The 24945-nt window shown below is 31.4% G+C and overlaps 1 protein-coding gene across 2 annotated transcripts; it reads left to right on the plus strand.

The window, feature by feature from the left end:
• The first annotated feature begins 18086 nt into the window (after nucleotides 1-18086).
• Nucleotides 18087-22140, plus strand: LOC131654790 (amino acid permease 1-like). 2 transcript variants are annotated; one of them, XM_058924724.1, is made up of 6 exons: nucleotides 18087-18145; nucleotides 18282-18377; nucleotides 20270-20597; nucleotides 20682-20899; nucleotides 21054-21424; nucleotides 21512-22140. In XM_058924724.1, the coding sequence occupies exons 2-6, from the start codon at nucleotides 18290-18292 to the stop codon at nucleotides 21932-21934; spliced, it is 1428 nt and encodes a 475-aa protein (XP_058780707.1). In that variant the 5' UTR covers nucleotides 18087-18145; nucleotides 18282-18289; the 3' UTR covers nucleotides 21935-22140. The 2 variants fall into 2 exon arrangements, with proteins under 2 accessions (XP_058780707.1, XP_058780706.1); XM_058924723.1 differs by lacking the exon at nucleotides 18087-18145 and having other exon boundaries at nucleotides 18152-18377.
• The last annotated feature ends 2805 nt before the right edge of the window (nucleotides 22141-24945 follow it).

Here is a 24945-nt window from a genome sequence, read left to right on the forward strand (position 1 = left end):
CCAAGTGCCTTCAAGTGATTTGTCAAATGTACGAATCGTTTTTGCAAATCGAGAATAGTTTCTCCAGGCTTCATTCTAAACAGTTCGTACTCTTGACTTAAAGTATTCAATCTTGATCTTTTAACTTCAGCGGTACCTTCATGAGTTTCTACAAGAGTATCCCAAATTTCCTTTGATGTTGTACATGTTGATATTCGGAAGAATTCATCCATACTAAGAGCACCATGAAGAAGACTGATCGCCTTTTTGTCAGCAAGAACCCTTTTTCTATCATTATCATCCCATGACGCTTTAGGTTTCTCCGATCCAACACCATTAACGACCGTTGTAGGAACATGAGGACCTTGTAGGACAGCCTCCCAAACTTCTTCTCCTTGTGCTTCTAGATGAGCCTTCATTTGGATTTTCCAAAAGTCAAAATATTCACCACAAAACAATGGAGGCTTGTTGTTAGAACCACCATCTTTGAAAACCGGTCTTTGATTTGCGGAAGCCATTCTGGATCTTTAGGAACAAGTTACCTATAACTTGCTCTGATGCCAAATGTAAGTATCAGATATGCCTAAGAGGGGGGGTGAATTAGGTACTTTATAATTTTTTCGGTTTTATGGTGTAAAGTGATTATTTTTCTGGTTTATGATGATGTTACTAAAAGATGTAAAGTGCAGAAAAATAAATGACACAAGGATATATCCTGGTTCCCCTCACAAACCGAGAGTACTCCAGTCCCCTTACGCAGTAAGAGATTTTAATATAGATGGTATCTTGTACAAGCCTAACCAAACACCAAGAACAATCCTCTTGGACCAAGAACAATCCTCTTGGATTTTCAACTAAGACCACTTATGAGAACAATCCTCTCAAAGTGTCTAACTTGTTTCCAACAATCCTGGATAACAAGAATACAACAAATATTTGATTTTGTATAAGAATTTGGATAGTAGAACAATGTATCAATCACTTGATTGATCTTCCCTTTCAAGCAATTATCAATGATAGTATAGTGCTCAATGTTTATGATCAATGATATGAATTTTTTCTGGACATGTATGAAACACTAATGCAGAAAAAATATCAATGTGAAAGTTTGAATATTAAAGAGCACTTGGTGTGAAATTTGAGAGAATAAAAGTGTATAATTGCAAAGTGAAAGAGGTGAGTATGATATCTGAAAAATGAGAGAATATATAGTGCCTTAACACCTTTAAGAAAGGGTAAGATTATGTGAAAAGATGCAATGTTTGAATGAACAAAAATCTGATTCGTATGCACTGAAAAAGAATGAACAAATGCTACTGTTTCAGCCGTAACGGGTTACGAGAATGGCCGTAACCGGTTACGCTGTACCGTTATAAAGAAAATATTTGAAAATGCGTTTTCGTAACCGGTTACACCAAGAACCGTAACCGGTTACGCTGGAAAGAAAAACAAAACCAGTAGCAAAGGAAGTCTGGCTGCGTGACCGTAACCGGTTACGCCTATAACCGTAACCGGTTACACTGAAAGAAGATATAAAAATTTGTTTCTTAACACTTCTAAAATGTAACATTTTTCTAGAAAAAGACCTTAGTGATTTTATGCAATATTGTATGTATTTTGAGCACTATTTTATCAAGATAATAACATGTTTATACCTTAACTTCACAAGTCTTCGTTTTAACAATCTTGATGCTATATTGAGACTTGGATTGAATTCTCTTTGAATCTTTTTCTCATCCTTTCTTGATAGTTAGATATCCATGTTGTCTTCATCAAAACCATTTGATTGAGAGGCTTGTGTTTACATGACCCACCTCAAGCACTCCACTTTGAACTTGATTATGCAAAAAGTGAAACTTTGTGTAAATGTGCCTGCTTTTTCCATGCAACAACATTGGATTCTTGGCAACACATATGGTAGATTTTTTGTCAATCATCAATTTGAATGGTTTGCTTACCTTGAACTTTAGTTCCTACCGCAACTTCATAAGCAAAATAGCTTGACACACTAACAAAGCACCAATTATGTATTCAGCTTCACAAGTTGACAATGTAACCACTATTTACTTATTGGAACACCAAGAGATAGGAGCACCTAGGTACATAGATATGTACCATGTAGTACTCCTTATGTCCACTATGTAACCACTCCCGTTTGAGTTTGAATAACACATCAAATCGACATCATCTGACACTCCATATGGAAATATAATTCCAGGCCTCACATATTCTCTTTCACATACCTGAGTATCCTAATTGCATCTTGGTAATATGGACCACTTTGGTTTATTCATAAACCTACTTACTATTCTAACTGCATAACATATGTCAGGCCCGGTGTTACACATATATCTCAGAGAGCCAACCAATTGTTTGAAATTTTTAGCATCTACATCCTCACTGACAGCATCAAAAACCATTTTATGATTTGTCTCTACAGGCGTGACTGCATATTTACAATTCATCAGATCAAATCTCTTCAGCAACTCAAGTTCATACTTTAGTTGGTGCACAATGATTCCCTTTTCAGAGTGTAAAACCTTCATACCTAGATAATATACCTTGTTTCCAAGATCAATCATATCAAACGCATTCATCATCACCCTTTTGTAAGTTTAAGAGTGCACCTAAGAGGGGGTGAATTAGGACTTTGAAAAATTATCCAGTTTTAGAAACAAGTTGTTCTTATTTTTCTGGTTTGGTGCAAGAGTTTAGAAATGTGTTACTTTTCTTTTCAGGTTTATGATTTGTGATGAAAGCGCTAAATGCAGAAAAGTAAAGAACACACAGATGTATCTTGGTTCCCCTTACAATCCAAGAGTACTCGAGTCCCCTTTCAACATGAAAGAGATTTCACTATTGTTAGATATTTGTACAAGCCTAAACCCAATACTTCTCCTACAATCTTCTAAAAAAACCACCAAGAACAATCCTCTTGGAATAATCAAGTTGAAATGAGAATAATCCTATCACTTTCAACTTCTTGCTTCCAACAATCCTGAACAACAAGGAATACAAAACCAAGTAATCTTAATTCTAACAATTTTGGAAAATAAGATATGAATTCAACAAGATTTTTGAGAATATGAAATTTGTAGAATAATTATCACTTTGAGTGATGTATCAATATAATTGATCTTCTCTTCCAAACAAACAATTTATAATGATAGAATATAGTGCTCAAGTGTTTGTAAATATTATATGAATTTTTCTAGACTAATATGGAAATGCGTGTAGAAAAATTCTTTGTGAAAGTTCAAGAACACAAACACTTATTTTGAAATTAAAATGATAACAATGATGTTAAACTGCTACTGAAAAGGTGATTTATAATTTGAAATTTTCATGTATTTATATGAGCATGGAACCTCTATGAAAAATGGTAAAGTCATGAAAAAATAACATGAATAAATGTCAAATTAAAAGGAAAAGGTTTCATGAAGAGTGCATGAAAAGGTGTTAAAAGTTGTTGTTTTTTTCAAATTCGTAGAGGACTTGTTAAGTTGTTTTAACGGATACCGAACTTAACAAGTTCGCAGAAATTTTGAATTTCAAATAATTATTCAAATTTTAAACAGCGTCAAATTTTGTTAAGTCAGTCAACCAGGGATTTTTATGCATGGTAATTTATCTAATTATTTGAACCAACCTAATGCAACATCTATTGATTTATCCTAGTCAATAGATTATATTTGAAAGTGATTTAACATAGTTCAAACATGAAGAAAAAAAATTATATTTGAAAGTGGTTTTGAACACAAATGACCAATGCATGCAAGTGGTTTTTTGGAGAATAATTGAGCACTAAATTTATCAATATAAATGCATGCTTGTAACTTTATCAATCAAGATCCATGCAAAGTCTTCAAAGTAAAAGTCTTGAATTATTTAATGCTAGCTTTCACACATGATGAGTTTTGAACACTTGAATTGATAAAATGTATTTGAAGCTTTTTCCATACTTTTTGATATAATTATTTGACTTGTACTTTGTCTTCATCAAAACACATTGGATGGAGAGTCTTGACTTAACACTTTTGAACTTGTTTATCTCAAAAATACAGCTCCCTGTCAGCAATATGTCATCAACATAAAGACACATCATAATCAGATTACCATACTCAAGATCACATTTATAAAATCCCTATTGTTTGAAAAAATAATCAATCTTCATATTTCCAGCCCTTGGAGTCTGTTTAAGCTCATACAAGGCTTTATGCAGCTTGTACACCATCCCTTCTTTGTTCTTTATCACAAATCCAGAAGGTTGTAACACATACACTTCTTCTTGCATTGGACCATTCAGAAATGTTAATTTGACATCTAAATGTATCAGAGGGAAAATCCTAATTGCAGCTATATCAATCACCAGTTTGGTTGTTTCATGTCTAGCTACAGGTGAAAATACTTCAAGGTAATATAAACTAGATTTTTGTAGAAATCATCTAGCTACTAAATTTGCTTTATGCCTACAAATTAACCCATCTAGCCTCAGAATTATCTTGAAAACCCATCCCACACTAATGACTTTCTTGTTCCTCAAAAAAACAGTCAATTCCCATGTTTTTTTTCTTTCAATTACCTCAAGTTCTTCCTTCATGGCATTCACCCACACTTTCATCTTAAGTGCCTCATTGATGTTGACAGGTTAAAAATCCACCATCATGGCTCACTGTATGACTTCACCTTCATAATCCAGCTTAGTATCCTGCAGCAACTCGAAGCTTACAAGTCTTCTTGGTATCTGCCTAATTCTTTGTGGTCTCTGAAACTACACAAGTTCACCTTCAGAGCCAAGTCCACCTTTAGAGGTTGGATTACCTTCAAAAGCTGGATTACCTTCAGACTCTGACTCACCTTCAGAGTCAGGATCTCCTTCAGATTCAGAATCTCCTTCAGAGGCAGGCTCTCCCTCAGAGTCAGACTCAACTTCAGAGGCGTGACCTTCAAGGGCAGGTCCTTAAGAGGCAAACTGAGACTTTTTCCAATCCTAACCTTTTTATTCTTTCATTGTGTCATCTCTAATGATAGCGATTTAGTTGGTCATTGGTGTCTGACCCTAAATTTTGCCGGCATTTTTGTTTTTTTACTAGTTTACCACTTTTTTCATCGGGGTGTACGAAAAGTATTTTCTTTGCATTTTGTGCTTGCTTTTTTCTATTTTAGGCCCATTTCACAAAATAAATAAATAAATAATCTTTTATTTTTTATTTTTATTTTATTTTTTTTATCACAAAAATAGTCAAAAATCATATAATACAAAAAATTAGAATGAACTAAATCTTTCCCAATTTATCCAATCCTTCCCAATCACCAACCAAATCTAAACATGCAAGAAAATCCAAAAATGGATCAAATTGACAAAAATATAATCTTTTCATTTGTTCAATCATTAGTTTACACCAGAGTTTGAATTACAGTAAAAAAGTCCAAGAGTAATTTCAAAATTACAAGACTTGAGCCCTAAGTTGTTATTCAGTTACAAATCAATTTCAATATGTAAAATCATTCCAAAATCTTTGTTGGGAGGTCTTTGTAGCTATAACTTTTTGTTTGGTTTGGAGGATAGCCATTGTAAACTTCGGTCTGTTTATAAGAAGGTTTTGGGAAAAATCATTGAAAAGCTTATACAAGATCATAGTGGAAACTCTCAAGAAGAAATTTTTGGGGAGAGGAGTATGTCACTTTATTAGAATGAACCTCTATAAATTTAAATTGCTTATCTATCTTCTCTTATCTCTTTTCACTTCATTTATTTCCAGTGCATTTATCTATTTGATTTTCTATTTTCCTTTTTTTTATCTTATTTGTTTTACAAACGTGTTTTAAACTCTGAGTTTGTTTCAACCACCCCCTCTCACCCATTGTGTTTGGAGTCACTTGTCTAACATCCTAAACATGAGAATAAAAATGATAAACCTAAGAATGACACTTTAACCAATTTCAATGTGTCAACATACAATGACCTCAAGTGGCATGTCTCATAATATTATAATTCTTCAGAGATGGTGAGGGCATGAGATGGACTTGAACTCTTATTCTTCCTTTTCTGTTTCATTGTGTCATTGGTTGCAACAGTTGGAGCTATTCATGGGTTGAGTGAAGGTATTGGAAAATACAAACCTTTTATGTATAAGGCCTAATGGGGTTTATTGGTCTAATTAATGTATTATATATGGAATAAGATCATCGTTTATCATATAATTATACAATGGCATAAATATATAACTTTGTAAACCATAATATGATTATTGTGTGTGTCATTTTAATGACATATATTTTAGACTATGCTTAGGAATTAAATAACTAAATGTGGAGGAAAAAATAATTATAATGCACCTAAAAATTATGTTACCAAATTTAACTTAGCTTAATATTTGTTCTTTTGACCACAATTAAAATTGCGACTTCTTGTATTTCTATCGTATATTTTTCAATCATGATTGTCTGATTTTAAAATAATAGTTGAACGGCGTAAATTTTAATTCTTTTAACTTTATGCAATTTGAAATGACTGATCTCAAGCTAATTGTATAAATTTTCCACAATTTCGTAAATGTATGTTTCCCTTAAAATATTAAGTTGAAAATATGCACGAATATTGACTTATTTAAATTTGAAAAGGTTAGTTTTAGAAAGAAAACATTGTTAAAAATGTATCATATGTCACAAACAAAAATTTGATTATAGTTACATGAGCTAGGATATCATATGAATATTTTTTTGTATATAAATCGGTTAACCTCTGTGCGTAACTGCAGAAACTAATCTCTCGAGTCTTGTAGTGTTGGAGTTGCAACTCCATTGATGCACAAGGTTGAAGATGAAAGAGTTTTGGAGAGAACGAGAGGTAAGTTGTAAATAACTTTTCTAACAAACTTTCTCTCAATCACAAAATGATAAAATTTGTTACAAATGAAACTCACTTTGGGTTTAAATACTAACAACCAAATTAAACTAAAATGAAATGCTAGAATCTAAATTACATTTCAACATCATCTCTTAATTCATATTCAAGATTAAAAATCAACAACACCAATTTCATCCCTAAAATTTATGAAGTCTTTAGTTTTGATTATTTTCGTTATAACATCTACAAATTGCTTATGAGTACTACAATGAACCACCTCAAATACTCCACTTTGAACTTGATTGTGCAAAAAGTGAAGCTTTTTGTAAATGTGTCTGCTTCTTCCATGCAACACTGGATTCTTGGCAAGACTTATGGAAAATTATTTGTCAATCATCAATCTGAATGGTTTGCTTGCCTTGAACTTCAGTTCCTACAACAACTTCATAGGCAAAATAGCTTGACACACTGACAAAGCACCAATTATGTATTCAGCTTTGCAAATTGACAATGCTACCACTAGTTACTTCTTGAAACACCAAGAGATATGAGCACCTAGATACATAAATATGTACCTATTTACTAGAATGTTTACAGTACCATGCAATACCCCTTATGTCCACTCTATAACCACACTTGTCTGATTCTGAATAACACATCAACTCGACATCATCTGACACTCCTTATGGAAACATAACTCCTTACCTCACAATCTCTTTCACATACCTAAGTATCATAATTGCATCTTTGTAATGTGACCACTCTGGTTTACTTATAAACCTACTTACTATTCTGACTACATAACATATGTCAGGCCTGATGTTACACATATATCTCAGAGAGCCAACCAACTGTTTAAAAGTTGTGGCATCTACATCCTTACTATCAGCATTAGAATCCATTTTATGATTTGTCTCTGCAGATGTGACTGCATATTTACAATTCATCAAATCAAATATCTTCACCAACTCAAGTTCATACTTCAGTTGGTGCACAATGTTTCCCTTTTCAGAGTGTAAAACCTTCATCCCTAGAAAATGTACCATATTTCCAAGGTCAATCATATGAAATGTATTCATCAACGCCCTTTTGAACTTGTTTATCTCTATAATACAACTCCCTATCAGCAATATGTCATCAACATAAAGACACATCAGAATTAGACTCCATATGGGATATGTTTCCCATACACACCATACTCAAGCTCACATTTGTAAAATCCCTACTGTTTGAAAAAATAATCATCCTTCAGATCCTAAATCCTTAGAGCCTGTTTAAGCTTGTACAATGCTTTATGCAGCTTGTACACTATCCCTTCTTTGTTCATTATCACAAATCTAGAAGGTTGTAATACATACACTTATTCTTGCATTGGACCATTCAGAAATTTTGATTTGATATCTAAATGTATCAAAGGACAATTCCTAATTGTGACTATATAAATCACCAGTTTGGTTGTTTCATGTCTAGCTACAGGTGCAAATACTTCAAAGTAGTCTAAACCGGATTTTTGTAGAGATCCTCTGGCTACTAACTTTGCTTTATGCTTGGAAATTATCCCATTTGGCTTTTTATTTATCTTGAAAACCCTTCTCACACTGATGACTTTCTTTTTCTTTGGTAAAACAATCAACTCCCATGTTTTTTTCTTTCAATTACCTAAAGTTCTTCCTTCATGACATTTGTTGAAAGTATTTTGGGTAAATATTTTCTAATATATCGTATCCACAGAGACTGAGTTAATATTGCTTCCGTTCTATTGTCGAATTATAATGAGTAGTGAAAAGTATTGAGTTTGATTGTTTTGATCTCCAATTGCAAATAACAGAATAATAATTGAATGACTAAAAGCTTAAAGACGAATAACAATGGTGAATGAATATGTTGAGTTCTAGGGTTCATCAACCTATTCATATGCAATAATCAATTAATCCACAAGTGAACATTGTCTAAGTTATTATCTTCATTCATCCTCAAAACTGATATTATGTCTAATGATCAATCTAGAACCACCTCTACCGGTATGATATTCGATCTCTCAGAATAACTATAAAGAAAAAGGAAATTAACCGCGATGATTTATGAAAACTTCTTCAAAATCTCATCTATGAGTATTAATCAACAAGTCAATGTAAAAACCTAGGGCAAAAGTATAAACCCTATCTCTCGATTGATAGTTCAACAATGATATAAAATAAAAGCAAGGTTTTTCATTGATAATAAAGCTTAAACAATTGTTCACAGGAATTAATCAAAGTAATTGCATCTTCATAGGTTAATTACTACCTTAAACTCAACACAATGGGGTTTAGCTCTCTATAGCCATGAAGAACACACAAAGTTTCATAGAGGGATTCATCTTCATCAAGGGAATGTCTTCAATTGATGTTGAATTCTCCGTCGGAAGTTGTTTTATGCTCTGGAATAGGATTGCTCTATGAATTTCATTCACCAAAGATCTCTTTTTTTTCACTTATGAGGATTAGGGCTTCTATTTATAACAATTTTCCTCTTTTACGAAGCCACCGCGGCTCGGTAGGGATTGGCGAGGCGCGAGCCAAAGTCAGAAGGTTTCACGCATCTCGCCCCTAATCACCGCGCCTCAGTCTCTACTTCATCCTCCTTCTTTGTGAGTTCTCTTCTCCAGAACCTCTACACCTTCGTGTTTCTTCGTCTTTTACTTTTCAACCTTAGAATCTGCACAAATAACAACCAAAGTGATGCAAGTCGCTCTACAATTAACATCGAACCTCTAAAGTTCAATTCTAACCATAAAATCCTTAAAAAGCATAAGATATGTTCACTTTCAGCTCAAAAGGTAGTTAATTTAACACATGAAAACACTACTAATTCACTCCTAACAACATTCACCCACACTTTCTTCTTAAGTGCCTTATAGATGTTGACAGGTTCAAAATCCACCATCATGGCTCACTGTAGGACTACACCTTTATAGACCAACACAGTATCATGCAGTAACTCGAAACTACATAAGTTCGCCTTCAAAGCCAATTCCACCTTTAGAGGCTATATTACCTTCAGAAGCTGGATTACCTTCAGACTCGGACTCACCTTCAAAGTCAGAATCTCCTTCACATTCAGAATCTCCTTTAGAGGCAGATTCTCCTTCAGAGTCAGACTCAACTTCAGAGCCGGAACCTTCAGGGGCAGGTTCTTCAGAGCCAGATTGAGGCTTGTTCCAGTCCTAACCTTTTGATTCTTACATAGTGACATATCTGCTGACAGCGATTTTGTTGGTCATTGGTGCCTTTTACTAGTTTACCACTTTTGCCGACATTTTTATTCTTTTACTAGTTTACCACTTTTTTCATCGGGGTGTACGAAAAGTATTTTCTTTGCATTTTGTGATTATTTTTTCTATTTTAGGCCCATTTCACAAAATAAATAAAAAAAATCATTTCTAATACATGTATCCATTGTCTCGAAGAATAATTCATATATGTTCCCTTTTTCTAATACACATGGCGGACAACAAGATCGATAGGCAGCATTACAATAGCTTTTGCAGATCTTGGCAACTTTTGCTTCATCCTTATCTTTAATGTTATAGCTTATTATTAATTCCCTGTACTAGACTCGTATCAACGTCATCATTAAGTCACAACTGCATTCAACATCTTCTGAGCTAGAACCTGCATGAGATAAGTCTTGTTTAACTATTCTAATAGTGTTCATTATATTTTGTTGTACATACAAACATTTCTCATTTGATAAAAGAAAAATGGTTTATAATAGTTTCCCACACAAAATAGTCACGATATTGTACAATTGGCCGAGATCTTGTGATTTTCAACGAAAAAGATATTTCTTAACAATATTCATTCTTTTTATTAAAATTTAACAAGTAGTACTGCGTGATTCGTGATAAATATTAAAATGTTCCATAAAGATTTTAAAAATTTAATCAAATAGTTATGTATTCTATTGTAGATTATAAATATTATTTCAGATTTAAAATTTTAAATTTAAATTGATTTATTTAAGTTAAACAACAAGAAAAACTGCTATTAACTATGACGAAATTCGCAGTTAATTTGAAGTAAATCTCTATCAAATAAAATTAGTTGGAAATTTGTCTATGATTAACTACTATATAGGTCGTAGCATGGATTAGGTGGCTAATTATCTAGTTCAAAAATCTCTAGCGAATTTCAAACAAATATTTTAAACCTCCTAGCTAAACCACAACTGAATTGTAGCAAAATATCAGTCTTTAGTTCAAGTTTCCAAGCTAAACAACCGCAATATGGCTACAAAAGTTTTACAACGAATCTCAAGCTAAATACAATTAATTCATATTTTTTATAACCACTTATTTAACGAAACAAAACTAATTTTAAAAAATTAATAATATTTTTTTCATTTAAACTTATACTTAATTACTATAACCAGAACACAATGAAAAATAAATTTCATATTTTATATATCTTATAATTAAATTAACTAAAAAAATAAGTTATTATATGATTAACAATACAGAAAAAATAATTGTATAAATTGTAATTACTGTAATTACATCTAAGTTACACTACACATATAAACAAAAAAATTTGTTTTTTATTTACAATCACTAATAATTGAAGACCTTGTCATTTCTTTAGGTTTGAAAGAGGCTTTAAAGCTTCCACAACTTCACTTAGAGGTCTGGATTTCAGAAAGTGTGCGGCTAATTGAGAAGCTTTCATTAGTCCTTTTGAGACTCTATTAATCGATAAAACATTCTACTCTCTCCTATATGTGGTCGAGCTCATTTGACAAGGTTATACTCGTCCTCGGGACATTGTTTGTCCATAAATATTCTGTCTGTCAACAAAATCATAGTATAATGAATAAGAATGCACGCAAAATGTAGATAAATGAGTCAAATTTACATTTCTCTCCATAATCTTTTGAGGTCCAAACTATTGGGTCGAGTTACCATTCGAGTCGGTCAGCCCATTAATGTAATTCAATGCATCTTCACGCAAACAGTTTATCAAGTACAATCACAAAAAGATACCCAATACTCATAATCCATAATCAACAAAGCTAATTATATTTAACATATCCAACACAACACAATAGTAAAGTATCTTGGAAGCTTGAAAACGAAGTTTAATTAACAAACACGAGAATAAATAGAATTTTAGTCAAAACTAGAACTATAAAAATCAATTTCAGCAGTCCTAATGAAATTCTTATTAAGTTGAAATTACATACTTATGATAGTCATTATCTTTCGGATAAACCAACGGGATATGTTTGCCTCTATGAAAAAATTCTACCTTACCATGCATGTAAAATAAAACAATCGAGAAATGTTGTATATTAGTCTCAGTCTACTCAAATTTGGTGACATCCAGTTCAATTGGTCAAACTCTCACAAAATCGATCAAATTCTTTGAATGTAAACAAATATTTTTTTCATCGCATCATGGCAATAGCAAAAAAAAAACTAAATTGAAATGCGTGATTTCATAAATAATTTTCAAAAACAGCCCAAGAGAAAACTTACAAAGTAAAGGTACCCCTCCATGCTAAAATTATTAGGTGCAAGCTCCAAAAACAATTTAATAAAATAAAGGAAGAAGTTCCCACGCTCAGTACCATCTTTTTTGTTGTGGCACCTACAATATAATAGCAATTAGTCTTCTTTTAACCTTTGATGATTGGGTTACACAGAGGTGGAAATCATAAAAAGAGTCATTTTCACCTTGGGCACTAATAATGGGATTTGAGATATCAGATGCTTAGTCTCCACCCTGTCCCATGCTTTATAAATGTCTTGAACAAATCTGCAAATGAAAATAAAAATTGGTAAATTATAAATACTTTGACAGGACACAAATGTCTGATCAAAATAATAGATATTGTTGAATGAGGCACACCTTCTTATCTCTAGTTCAAGCGTCGTGGATTGGACATTTTAAGAGAGATGAATTATTACACACTGAGATATAACAGTTACTTTATTTTTTTTTGACTTAGCCTTTATTCCTATTAGTCAGGCTGTTATATAGGAATAGTAGTTTATAGGCTATTGGCTTATATATATAGTCTTCTGCTGATGCCACTTCCACAACCCCTTCTCCAAGCACATCTTAGGCTCAATATACTCAGCTTCTCAATCTTCTCCAACAACATCTTACAACCAATTCTCCTCCTGTTGCAACTACTCCTCTGGATTCTGATCTTAACTCTCCGATCTCCTCAACGGGTAATGTCAACACTATTTCCTCTCATCTAGGTAAGTACTTTACTCCATGGATAATTGATATTGGTTCCACGCATCACATAACATATTCTCTTTCTAATTTCTCTACTTATCATAATATTTCTCCCTTTACCATGAAAATGCCTAATGGGCATGCTACATATGCCACCATTTCTGGAACTGTAGTTCTCTCTGACAATATTAAACTCACTAATGTTTATTATATTCCATCATTCACAGTTAACCTTATCTCTGTCACTCAACTTACTACTGCTTCTGATTGTTATTTAAGTTTTCATATTGATAAATGTTTGATTTTGCAGAATTCGTGCCGGAAAACGATTGGTATAGCTAAGAGTTATGGCGATCTTTACATTTTAAATGCCCCCGTGCTGCCATGTAATTCTACATCTGATTCTTGTAGTCATGTTAGTTCCATTTTAGATAGCAATGCCAATTTATGGCACCATAGGCTAGGACATATATCTGATGCTTTATACAAATGCATTTCTATGCAATTTCCTTATATTATATATAATAAACATGACCCTTGTGATGTTTGTCAATTTTCCAAACAAAAACGATTGCCTTATTCTGTTAGTTCTAGTACTTCAGCTTATATTTTTGATATTATTCATGCCGATAGTTGGGGCCCGTATTCTATTCCTTCGGTTGCTGGCCATAAATATTTTTTGACACTTGTTGATGATTATAGCCGTTTCACCTGGATCATTTTAATGAAGTTGAAAAGTGAAACTAGAAAACACATATGCGCACCTTTATCTCCTTTATTGAAAATCAATTCTCAACTTCATTAAAATGCCTATGAAGTGATAATGGCTCTGAATTTTTAATGCACGATTTTTTTCTTTCAAAAGGCATTCTTCGCCAACATTCTTGTGTTGAATTCCCTCAGCAGAATGGCTTGGTTGAAAGGAAGCACCAACACATTTTAAATGTGGCTCGGGCTCTTTCCTTTCAAGCAAACCTTCCAAATTTTTTTGGCATTTCTTGATACAACACGTTGTACATTTAATAAACAGACCCCCTTCTCCCTTGTTGAAAAATGCTTCTCCTTTTCATATTTTATATGACAAACCTCCTACTTTATTACATCTTAAAACCTTTGGTTGTTTAGCATATGCATCTACTCTTCATGTTAATAGAACTAAATTTGATTCCCGTGCGAGAAAAACGATTTTTTAGGTTATAAACATGGTATAAAAGGTTATGTTCTTTATGATATATTATCTCATGAATTTCTTATTTCTAGAAATGTTCTATTTTATGAATATGTTTTTCCCTTTCACAATTCTAAACCTCTTCTCAACCCTTCACCTACTCTTACTTCTTCCCTTAGTGAACCTGATCTCGAACCTCTTCCCACCATACCTAAACCTGAACTTCTTCATAACCTACCAGAACATGAACCTCATATGCCTCCTTCACCCATAGTCATTCACCACCTGCTCCCACACCTACACCTAACAGTCCCCCTCCTCTTAGACAATCCACCCGTTTAACCCAACCACCTAGTTATCTAAAGGATTATCATTGCAATCTTCTACAAAATCAATTTACTATCAACCACCTTTCACACAATAATCCATTTCCTCTTTCTTCTGTTATCTCCTACCAAAACTGCTCCCCTCAATACACACATTTTTGCCTATCCATCTCCTCCAATAGTGAACCTAAAACCTTCACTACTGCCTCCAAACCAGAATGCTGGATTAAGGCCATGAAAACTAAGCTTGATGCCTTAACTTCCACCAACACATGGACCATTGTGGACTTACCACTCAATAAACATCCCATTGGATGTAAATGGGTTTACAAGATCAAGTATCATACGGATGGTTCTATTGAGCGCTATAAAGCTCGCTTGGTTGCTCAAGGTCATACTCAAGTCGAAGGTATAGACTATTTTGACACTTTCTCTCCAGTTGTCAAACTCACCACGGTAAGATCTCTCCTTGCTTTAGCTTCCATAAAAGGCTAGTTTTTAGAGCAACTAGATGTTAATAACGCTTTTTTGCATGGAGATTTGCATGAAGAAGTTTATATGACTCTTCCAAAAAGTTTAGTTTTACCTTCTTCTTCTAATCACACCCAGGTCTGCAAGCTTCAAAAGTCCATTTATGGACTTAAACAAGCTAGCAGACAATGGTATGCAAAACTCTCTTATTCCCTTATTTCCATTAGTTATAAACATTATGTCGCTGATTACTCTCTTTTCACTAAAACTCATAATTCATCTTTTACAGCTTTACTTATATATGTTGATGATATTGTACTTGCTGGAAATGATTTTTCTGAAATACAATCTGTTAAAAGTTTTCTTCATAAATCTTTTAAAATTAAAGATCTTGGGAATCTTAGATTTTTTCTTGGACTTGAAGTTGCTCGATCTTCCAAAGGAATCTCTATTAACCAAAGAAAATACACGCTTGACCTTTTGTAAGATACTGGACAACTTGCTTCCAAACCTTCTAAGACACCTTATGATACTTCTCTAAAACTGGATTGTGAAAATTCTCCCATCTTGGAAGATAATTCTACCACGAGACCCGACATTTCATTTGTGGTGCAACAGCTTAGTCAATACATTTCTAAACCTCGAAATGTTCATTTTAACGCTGCTATTCACGTCTTCCGATATTTAAAAACTGCTCTTGATACTGGTTTATTTTACTTGTCTACTGCTGATTGTAATTTATCTGGTTTTGCAGATTCTGACTGGGCTACATGTTCAATTTCTCGCCGTTCCATCACTGGATATGCTATTTTTCTGGGTTCTTCACTCATCTCGTGGAAATCAAAGAAGCAGAACACCGTTTCTAGAAGCAGTTCCGAAGCTGAATACCGTGTGTTGGCTAGTTTGACCTGTGAAATACAGTGGCTTCACTTTCTGTTCAAGGATCTGCACCATTCATTTGTCAACCCAACCTCAGTTTATTGCGATAACAACTCTACCATATATCTTGCTCACAACCCTTCTTTTCCTGAGCGCTCGAAGCACATTGAAATCGATTGCCATGTGATTAATCGCGAGAAGATTGACTCGCGCCTCATAAAGCTTTTTCCTATCAACACAAGATTTCAACTTGCAGATTTTTTTACCAAACCTCTGTACAAACCGGCTTTCGACTTGCACATTTCCAAGCTTGAAGCAAGATAGAAATTAAAATGTGAATATGAAATTTAATGTAAAATCTATAGTAATATATGTAAGGTTTTAACTAGTATACAGAGGAAATATGTTGTCAAGGACATTGATGAAGTTTGTATTCTAATTCCAGTTAAGAAAATTGCTGAGTTTTATTATAAGATATGCTTATTTAAATTCAACCCTTGTAAGATATACCTATTCAGTTATTAGTTTAAATTATATTAGAATTGTAAATCTAACTTGTTATAATCGAGAATAATATCAGCGGTATCAATTGCCTTAATAAATTATTCATTTAATAACTAAAAGAGGAGTATGCCACCAAGTAAAAGCATCTAGAGACGAACAAAGATTAGCAAGAGCATCACAATGGTTTTCTTCTCTAAAATATACTTCATACATATATACATTACATGTTTAACTAAACAATTAAATATAAATAATATTATTTGACAATATACCTATTTGCTATTATATCTAAGTTATTTTAATTTAATCTTTTTGTCGGGTATATTGAGAAAAAAAATTATTTTCTCTTCATGTAAAAGTTGATAGTTCTCAAAAATCGATTATCATCAAAGTTAACTTCACGTTATTTAAAATATTTTATAAAAAAAAAAATAGATTAATTTTTCTTTATACAAAAGTTAACACCTTATTTAAAATATTTTAATTATATTAAAAAATGTCTTCTAATTAAAAAAAAATTATCGTTATACAATGAAAATTGGTTAAAGATACTAGGATCAAATTAGAGACCAATTTATATATAAAATGGCTAATAACTTTTTGTTATTTAGATTTTAAATTAATCTCTAAATACTAACATATTATTAAAATGTGAGATTTTTTCTAGAATTTGACCGACCATTTGAAGTAAAATTTACTTTTTTAGTTAAGTTTTTTTCAACAATTTAAACTTAAATTCTAGGTTAATAATATCTTTATTTTTACAGGTGTAAAATTGATTTCAAAGTGATCTTGAAATGTTTTATTTTTCTAAATTAGCATTTATTCTATTTGAAATTAAAATTTGTAGTTTCTGAATTTAAACATGATTTTTTTATCGAAATTTGTTGTTCAACTCACATTTATATATATATATATATATATATATATATATATATATATATATATATATATATATATATATATATATATATATATATATATATCAAATCTATCAAACTCAATTATATTAAAATCAATTCTATCAAATACTACTTCACTTAGAGCACCTCATTATTTTTCAATATTAAAGGATTTTGACCAAATTGTATATCAATTTATTTTTAAATTATTATTTTTATCAGAGTTTTTCATTCATTTTACATAAAATGTTTTATATAACATTGATTTGAATTAATTAAATAAAATAAAGAAAATGCTTTTATAAAAAAAATTCACTTTTTAAAGATTTTCAAATAAAAAAATATATTTTTTAGAAAAATTAATTTTTTAAAACTTTTAATACATTGTATACTTGTATAGTTTTTTAAAGCTTGACTTTTTTAAGAATTAAAAAAAAAAAATCCATGAAACTCGTTAACATTTAGCTGGTAAAAAATAAATCCATAATATTAAATACTAAAAATAAAGCAAAAAATAGAATAAATTTTTTTTTTTAGTTTAGCCAACCAACTTCAATTTATACAGTGGACCGACTAATTTGATTTCATGGTTCAAAGAGACGACTCACTAACTAAGTCTTGTTTCTACCAAAAATCAAATCCGTATGGTATCCGAACAATTCGTCCTAATTATAAACTATTTTTCCACTAGAGCCCAAATAATGGATAATTTGATTGCACCCTACTTTGACTAGACACATTTAGGATAACAAGACCATAAATACTAATAAATGAAAGCAACATTAATTCACTCGATAAATTGAATTGAACTAAACTTACGCGTCATTGTTTCCCATCAGGTTTCATTATATTTACTTCTTTCTCACACTATATTATATATCACTGCACTCTTCACCATCTTCATCACACATATTTAACTCCATTGTTACTTATTCATATTTTCTTCTATATAGTAACATTTTTAGATTGTGTCAGGTTTCAAAATGAAGAAAGATATCATAGCTCTTGAAAATGGTGTTGCAAATGTTCCAAATTCTCTTCTTGATGATGATGGAAGACCCAAAAGAACTGGTATCATTTCTCTCTATATATCTTCTCCATGCACACCTTTTATGATGTCTATGTTCTTTTTTGGGGTGAAATTGTGATTTTTTTGTTAAATAGTTTAGTAATCAAAATTTCATACGGTTAAATATTCTAAAATTGAATAAGTTAGATGTTGCAGATTCAAATCAGTAAAATTGTGATAATTTTAATTTATCTTAAATTAACAGTAAAATTATTTTGAGGATTTAATATTTAATATCAGAAACGGAATTTGAGTATGAGACTTATTATTGTATGCGTAATTATCGGTGAATGCATCTTATTATTGTATGCGTAATTATCGGTGAATGCACCGGTTTTTGAAGTTTGGTCTGATTATTTTCTTAAATTCAATTAATTTAATTCTTTTTATTTAAATAAAAAAAAGGTAAAAAGTTGATTTGTAAGTAAGGAAATAAAATTAAAAAATTTGGATTCATGAATTTGCCTTTTAATTCATATGCATGAACTTGCACTTTTTTTTATTCATCGAACATTTGTTTGGTTGTGAATTTATCTTTAATCTTTGATGTATTTTATGAATTGCCATTTGGGAAAAGGACAACCACTAAGCTAAGTATCTTCAAAAGGGTAATCACTAAACCAATTTCTTATTTGTTTTTTTACATATAGTCAACTACTTTTCACCATTTTAGTTATCTAAAATTCTTGTTCTTGTTCATGAAAATGTTGTTTATAGTTTTGACTCACATAAAGGACTAAAAATTCGATTTTTAAAGTTAGATTATAATTAGATAAATTCGCTTTTATAAATAACTATGATTATGATGTGTTAACAGCTGTATATATTTTTTACCTTAAAAGTGAAAGAGAATAAAGTATTTATCTTTGTCTATTTCATAAGTTTCTTCTGTAACTTTTCATAAAATTAATATTTATGGTGTGATTTTTTTATTATTAAATGACAGTTTAATTTTTATGGTGTGATTTTTTTATTAATAAATGACAGTGTAAAATAAAAGTTAAAATATATTATTTTAAAGAAAGTTAAAATAAAAGTAAAAAAATTACAAAAACGTGGTTGTAATTAATTGATAATACATTTTAATAAAATCTTTTATAGAATATTTCATATTCTATTTTCTTAAATATCGGAATAAATTATTAGAATTAGTTTTAGTAAAATAGTGTTGAGATAAAAAAAAATATATATATATATATATATATATATATATATATATATATATATATATATATATATACACGTTTTTCGATTCAACAAATATATTTAATAATATAAATATGATTAATATAGAGAGATCTTTTTTAATTTATTTTATTTTTTATAATTGAGATTTATCATTAGTGATATCTAGTAATTTAGTTATTAAGAGAGGAAAATAATTAATCTTCAATACTATCTATTTTAATTATAAATAGATATTTTTTTAAATAATAATATTAATGTTTGACCTCTCTACTTACCAAAAAAAATTGTGGTCCCTTTTAAAATTGCATTTTGCATTTTCCAATTTCACTTTTTCCCCCTTATTTTTTACTTCACCTTAATTTTTAGGTTAATTTGGATCATGTCCTTATTTATTATTGATAAAAACAAATACTTTAACATATTGTACAAGATTAAAATTTCATAAATTAAGATAAAATAATACAATGATTGATTGTTAGATTCAACATTATTATTCGAATTTAAATATTCTCTCCTTCCTATCTCAAAAGCAAAATTTATTTTTTAGATTTATTGAATAATCAAGTTATCTGATCTGATCAGATACATTAATTATCCAATAAACCTAAAAAGTGAAATTTGTTTATAATATATGAGGGACTAGTTGTATTTGTGATCTTTTTCATTTACATAACTAGAAAAGTGTTAAAATGATTATCATTTGCAGGAACGGTATTGACTGCGGCGGCACATATCATAAATGCAGTTATTGGGACCGGCGTCCTCTCCTTACCATGGGCCATGTCCCAAATGGGATGGACCCTTGGAATATCATGCATTTTTGTCTTTTCTGGTGTTACACTCTTCACATCAAATCTTCTAGCTGATTGTTATAGATCACCAGATCCAGTTACCGGCAAAAGAAACACCACTTACATGGAAGCTGTCAAAGTTCACTTAGGTGGAAAACAGTATGTGTTTTGTGGTTTGGTTCAGTACATTAACCTTTCTGGTTTCACAATTGGTTTCATCATAACTACATCTACAAGTATAGTGTAAGTTCTTTAACAATTCTCCATTAGCTCTTCATATGATAAATGATGTTAATAATTGCATGGATATGTATATATGTTTTTCAGGACAATATTGAAAAACAATTGCTACCGCAAGAATGGGTTTGAAGCTTCATGTCGTTTTTCTAATAACCCATACATGATTACTATTGGACTAATTGAAATAGTATTATCTCAAATTCCAAATTTTCACAAGCTATCTATTCTCTCAGTCATGGCAGCTACCATGGCTTTTGGCTATGCTTCCATTGGAGTTGGACTTTCTCTTTCAACTCTAATTCAAGGTCTGTTACTTAATTATTTTTATTCAACTCCCATGTTGTTAGAGCTAGTTAGTTTATATTTGTTATAGGTAGTTAATATTTAGTTTTATTATAAGATAGTTAAAATCTGTTAGTTATTCGTGATCATATAAGTTCGTTTTTTCTATTTGATTAGGAAATGGAAACATAAAGAGTACAACATTATTTGCGGGAAACGACGATAGTCGTAGTACATCAGATATAGCATGGAATATGCTAGTTGCAATAGGAGACATTGCACTCGCTAGTGCTTATGCTCAAATTGCAGTAGATATTCAAGATAGTTTGAAATCATCACCACCAGAAAATAAAACAATGAAGAAAGCAAACGCACTTGCCTTATTCATTATGACTATTTTCTTTATCTTGAATGGATGTGCTGGATATGCTGCATTTGGTTCAAATACTCCTGGTAACATACTCATGAGTTCCGGCTTTCGGAAACCTTTCTGGTTATTGGAATTGGCCAATGTCTTCATAGTTGTCCACCTAGTGGGAGCATTTCAGGTTATACGTTGCTTCTTCAACTACATTTAATATGGTTGTTTTTCATATTCACTTTACACTTTACATTAGAATGCTGGTTATTGACAGGTACTAGTCCAACCTGTGTTTCGTATAGTTGAAATGATGGCGGCCGAAAAGTGGCCAAACTCAAGTTTGGTAACAAGGGAGATTCCTATGAATTTTGGCAAAACAAAATACACTATCAATTACTTTAGATTACTTTGGAGGACAATCTTTGTAATAGTGGTAACTGTTTTAGCCATGGCGATGCCATTTTTCAATGCAATGATTGCCCTTCTTGGTGCTGTTGGATTTTGGCCTTCAGTTGTTTATTTTCCTGTGGAGATGTATATAGTCAAACAAAACATCAGAAAAGGAACAATTCGTTGGATTGGGCTTCAAACGTTGAGCATTTTCTGTTTCATTGTGTCATTGGCTGCAACAGTTGGAGCTATTCATGGGTTAGGTGAAGGCATTGGAAAATACAAACCTTTTATGTATAAGGCCTAATGGGGTTTATTGGTCTAATTAATGTATTAAATATGGGCTAAGATAATCATTTATCATATAATTATATAATAGCATGAGTATAAAACCTTGTAAACAATAATATGGTTATTGTCTGTGTCATTTTGATGACATATATTTAAGACTATGCTTAGGAAATAAATATCCAAATGTGGAGGAAAAAATAATTATAATGCAACTTAAAATTATGTTACAAAATTTGACTTAGCTTAATTTTTGTTCTTTTGGCCATAATTAAAATTGCGACTTGTTGTATTTCTATGGTACATTTTTCAATCACGATTGTCTGGTTTTAAAATAATAGTTTAACGGCGTAAATTTTAGTTCTTTTAACTTTATGTAATTTGAATTGATTGATCTCAAGCTAATTGTATAAATTGTCCACAGTTTTGTAAATGTATGTTTCCTTTAAAATATTAAGTGGAAAACATGCATGAATATTGACTTATTTAAAATTGAAAAGGTTTGTTTTAGAATAAAAACATTGTTAAAAATGTAGCATATGTCACAAACCAAAATTTGATTATAGTTGCATGAGTTAGGATATCATATGAAATTTTTTTGTTATAAATCGGGTAACCTCTGCGCGTAACTGCAGAAACTAATCTCTCGAGTCTTGTAGTGCTGGAGTTACGACTCCATTGTTACACAAGGTTTAAGATGAAGATGAAAGAATCTTAGAGAGAAAGAGATAAGTTGTAAATAACTTTTCTAACACACTTTCTCTCAATCAAAAAATGATAAAATTTGTTACAAATGGAACTCACTTTGGATTTAAATACTAACAACCAAATTAAACTGAAATGAAATGCTAGAATCTGAACATTTCAATATCATCTCTTAATTCATATTCAAGATGAAAAATCAACAACACCAATTTCATCCCTCAAATTGATGAAGTGTTCAGTTTTGATTGTTTTTGTCATAAAATATACAAGTTACTTCTGAGTACTATAATGAACCACCTCAAGCACTCCACTTTGAACTTGATTGTGCAAAAAGTGAAACTTTGTGTAAATGTGCCTGCTTTTTCCATGTAACAACACTGGATTCTTGGCAAGACATATGGTAGATTTTTTGTTAATCATCAATTTGAATGGTTTGCGTACCTTGAGCTTTAGTTCCTATCGCAACTTCATAAGCAAAATAGCTTGACACACTAACAAAGCACCAATTATGTATTCAGCTTCACAAGTTGACAATGTAACCACTAGTTACTTCTTGGAACACCAAGAGATAGGAGCACCTAGGTACATAGATATGTACCATGAAGTACTCCTTATGTCCACTATGTAACCACACCCGTCTGAGTTTGAATAACACATCAACTCGACATCATCTGACACTCCATATGGAAATATAATTCCATGCCTCACATAGTCTCTTTCACATACCTGAGTATCCTAACTGCATCTTGGTAATATGGACCACTTTGGTTTACTCCTAAACCTACTTACTATTCTAACTGCATAACATATGTTAGGCCCGGTGTTACACATATATATCAGAGAGCCAACCAATTGTTTAAAAGTTGTAGCATCTACATCCTCAGGTGTGACTGCATATTTACAATTCATCAGATCAAATCACTTCAGCAAGTTCATACTTTAGTTGGTGCACAATGATTCCCTTTTCAGAGTGTAAAACCTTCATCCCTAGATAATATACCTTGTTTCCAAGGTCAATCATATCAAATGCATTCATCAGCACCCTTTTTGTAAGTTTAAGAGTGCGCCTAAGAGGGGGTGAATTAGGACTTTGAAAATTTATCCAGTTTTAGAACAAATTGTTCTTATTTTTCTGGTTTGGTGCAAGAGTTTAGAAATGTGTTACTTTTCTTTGCTGGTTTATGATTTGTGATGAAAGCGGTAAATGTCAAATTAAAATGAAAATGTTTCATGAAGAGTGCATGAAAAGGTGTTAAAAGTTGCTATTTTTTTTTTCAAATTCGTACAGGACTTGTTAAGTCGTTTTACGGATACCGAACTTAACAAGTTCGCAGAAATTTTCAAATAATTATTCAAATTTTAAACAGCATCAGGTTTTGTTAAGTCAGTTAACCAGACCTGACTTAAAAAATGCTAACAGCTTTTTACAAAAAAAGTTTTTTATTTTATTATTATTATTATTATTATTATTTATGAATTTGAATCAAGGATTTTTATGCATGGTAATTTGTCTAATTATTTGAACCAACCTAATGCAACATCTATTGATTTATCCTAGTCAATAGATTATATTTGAAAGTGATTTAACATAGTTCAAACATGAAGAAAAAAATTATATTTGAAAATGATTTTGAACACAAATGACCAATGCATGCAAGTGATTTTTTGGAGAATAATTGAGCACTAAATTTATCAATATAAATGCATGCTTGTACCTTTATCAATCAAGATCCATGCAAATTCTTCAAAGTAAAAGTCTTGAATTATTTAATGCTAGCTTTCACACATGATGAGTTTTGAACACTTGAATTGATAAAATGTATTTGAAGCTTTTTCCATACTTTTTGATATGATTATTTGACTTGTACTTTGTCTTCATCAAAACACATTGGATGGCGAGTCTTGACTTAACACTTTTGAACTTGTTTATCTCAGAAATACAGCTCCCTGTCAGCAATATGTCATACTCATAAAGACACATCATAATCAGATTGCCATCTGGGGTATGTTTAACATACACACCATACTCAAGATCAAATTTATAAAATCCCTACTGTTTGAAAAAATAATCAATCTTCATATTCCCAACCCTTGGAGCCTGTTTAAGCCTGTACAAGGCTTTATGCAGCTTGTACACCATCCCTTCTTTGTTCTTTATCACAAATCCAGAAGGTTGTAACACATACACTTATTCTTGCATTGGACCATTCAGAAATGTTAATTTGACATCTAAATGTATCAGAGGGCAATTCCTAATTGCAGCTATATCAATCACCAGTTTTGTTGTTTCATGTCTAGCTACAGGTGAAAATACTTCAAAGTAGT

The sequence above is a fragment of the Vicia villosa genome, linkage group LG3 (genome assembly GCF_029867415.1).
Source record: "Vicia villosa cultivar HV-30 ecotype Madison, WI linkage group LG3, Vvil1.0, whole genome shotgun sequence".
In the NCBI taxonomy this organism is placed as follows: domain Eukaryota; kingdom Viridiplantae; phylum Streptophyta; class Magnoliopsida; order Fabales; family Fabaceae; genus Vicia; species Vicia villosa.